At 32.9% G+C, this 2,991-nt stretch overlaps 1 protein-coding gene across 1 annotated transcript in view; it reads left to right on the forward strand.

Moving 5' to 3' along the window:
- The window catches only part of LOC106476446 (organic cation transporter 1-like), a 13,171-nt gene extending 10,990 nt beyond the window's left edge, over window positions 1-2,181 (forward strand). Inside the window, exons 5-6 of the mRNA XM_013937105.2 lie at window positions 1,109-1,272; window positions 1,540-2,181. Of these exons, the coding sequence (XP_013792559.2) occupies window positions 1,109-1,272; window positions 1,540-1,606 (231 nt within the window). The 3' untranslated portion in view covers window positions 1,607-2,181. The remainder of the gene's footprint in view (window positions 1-1,108; window positions 1,273-1,539) is intronic.
- Window positions 2,182-2,991: the final 810 nt, after the last annotated feature.

The raw sequence follows: 2,991 nt of genomic DNA on the forward strand, positions 1-2,991 counted from the left end.
GTAACGCTCAGTGTGTAGTAGCGAGGATGTGTCGTAACGCTCAGTGTGTAGTAGCGAGGATGTATCGTAACGCTCAGTTTGTAGTAGCGAGGATGTAACGTAACGCTCAGTGTGTAGTAGCGAGGATGTATTGTAACGCTCAGTGTAGAGCCACGAGGATGTGTTGTAACGCTCAGTGTGTAGTAGCGAGGATGTGTCGTAACGCTCAGTGTGTAGTAGCGAGGATGTATCTTAACGCTCAGTTTAGAGCCACGAGGATGTACCGTAAAACTCAGTGTACAGTAACGAGGACGTATCCTAATGCTCAATGTATAGTAACGAGGATGTACCGTAACGCTCAGTGTATAGTAACGAGGATGTATCCTAATGCTCAATGTATAGTAACGAGGATGTACCGTAAAGCTCAGTGTACAGTAACGAGGACGTATCCTAATGCTCAATGTATAGTAACGAGGATGTACCGTAACGCTCCAGACCATAATTCAACAATCCTTAATGCTTATGTTGTTTGAAATTGGCTCAAAGACGGGAAGAAAGTTCTGTTTTTTGACCACTACATTAGAAAGTTGTGTTTCTTGACCACCACATTAAAAAGTTGTGTTTCCCTTACCACTACATTAGAAAGTTGTGTTTCTTGACCACCATATTAGAAAGTTGTGTTTCTTGACCACCACATTAAAAAGTTGTGTTTCCCTTACCACTACATTAGAAAGTTGTGTTTCTTGACCACCATATTAAAAAGTTGTGTTTCTTGACCACCACATTAAAAAGTTGTTTCTTGACCACCACATTAAAAAGTTATGTTTTTAGATCACCACATTCCACGTCGATCTGTAAGATTGAGCACCTATCGATATAATCTGACGTCATATTTGATTGACGTGTGAACTTAATGTAGGAGAGAAGAACGTCAACAGACACCTAGTCCATGTTATTATAAGTAGTCCAACCCAGCTGTTATTTAAGATACGATTTATCAGAAATATTTGATAGTAGGTATTAAAACATAATCCCAAAACACATTCAGGTTTGATAGTTATTCTTTGTTAAATGTCGACTGTTTTCTCATTTCTACATCTATCTAATTCAAATACATTTCATTAAACAGGGTACCTACAACAAATTTATACCTTTCCTCATTATTGGAGGAATGTGCGTCACCGCTGGTCTACTAGCGCCCTTAGTGCCTGAAACACTTCATGAAAATTTACCCCAAACACTTGAAGAGTCAGAGAAGTTCGGAGTGGGTCAGAAGTTTTTTTCGTGTGTAAGGTTAGCTCTCATTTCTCTTTGAGAATGTTTAAAGTAACTCATTGAAACGTTTTCCTTCTTTGTTCAGTTATTGTGTATTACTATTCATGTGTATTGTTAAAATTAGCTAGTTGTAGCCACGTGTGGTAACACGCTCTTATCGTTTATTGTGTTACTTCAATTACTATAACTATGAATTGTTACCTCTCATGATTCCTGCACAACAAGATATTTCGATAAAGACAACTATATTAACAACTAACACACGTTTTTTTTGTTTTCTGTTAGATCAACAAAACGTGATACGACAGATGAATCCGAAGAAAATGCAGGAGGAGAACCGATTTCTAGTTAGAGCTGTTTCTATTATAGACAAAATTTCTCAGAAGTTTGGCATGGTGTCAAAATCTATGGCACAACTCGAATAATATATTTTTCTTCTTCTTCTTTAGCTAAAATATCTTTGCCAAAATGTCGGTTAATTGTGGTTGTGCAGTGTGTTTTATAAAGTGCCAGCTCTTTAACAGGAACGTAAACAAAGATTTCGAAACGGTAATGACCTTATCTATTTTTAAATAGCGAAGATAAGTTATTCGATTTCAAAAAAATAACTATATTATAAATAGCGCAGAACAAAGAAAAAAGTAGTTTTTTTTTTTCTATTTGACAACAATCGCTGAACGGCGTGCTGATAACAAATTATTATTTTTTACACACATATTGTGAAGAACAGTAGATATTTCTCTTCTGCTCTGTGAATATAATTTTATGACAACTGAATTATGTTTATAAATAATAGCAAGGGTAACAAAACGTTCATTTTGTTCTTCAAATTGTAAACAAAACTTGAAACATATATTGACTCTGCTACATAACTCTTGAGATTCAGTTTTATGTCACAAACTCTTTAAAGTCGTATTGAGATATAAACCTACCAGAAGGAACGAGCGATAAAATGTTGGAAACATTGCTTTTGTGAATGTTCATACAAAATTAGGGACAGTATACATACACTTGCTGGGCAAGTAAAGTATAGACTATATATATATTTTAGAAAGATTCAACGGATTTGTTCGAGGTTTGGTATAAGTGTGCGTGTGTGTATCTGAAGAAACAAGATATTTAGGATGTAGCTTTGTAAAAAAAATAAACTTGTTATAAACCCTGTTTATTAAGTAAAGAATGCTGTTGTAATATTATAAGGAGTGTAAAACATTTTATAAATTCTGTTTCTTAACAAATAATGCTGTTGTAATCTTATAAGGAGACAATCTTTACAATATTACAACAGCATTCTTTATTTAAGAAACAGGGTTTATAAAATGTTTTACATTCCTTATAATATTACAACAGCATTCTTTATTTAAGAAACAGAATTTATAAAATGTTTTACATTCCTTATAATATTACAACAGGGTTTATAAAATGTTTTACACTCCTTATAAGATTACAACAGCATTATTTGTTAAGAAACAGAATTTATAAAATGTTTTACCCTCCTTATAATATTACAACAGCATTCTTTACTTAATAAACAGGGTTTATAAAATGTTTTACATTCCTTATAATATTACAACAGCATTCTTTATTTAAGAAACAGAATTTATAAAATGTTTTACAAAAACATTTTATAAACCCTGTTTCTTAAATAAAGAATGCTGTTGTAATATTGTAAAGAATGTAAAACATTTTATAAACCCTGTTTCTTAAATAAAGAATGCTGTTGTAATATTATAAAGA

The sequence above is a fragment of the Limulus polyphemus genome, unplaced genomic scaffold (assembly GCF_000517525.1).
Source record: "Limulus polyphemus unplaced genomic scaffold, Limulus_polyphemus-2.1.2 Scaffold10599, whole genome shotgun sequence".
Lineage (NCBI taxonomy): Eukaryota > Metazoa > Arthropoda > Merostomata > Xiphosura > Limulidae > Limulus > Limulus polyphemus.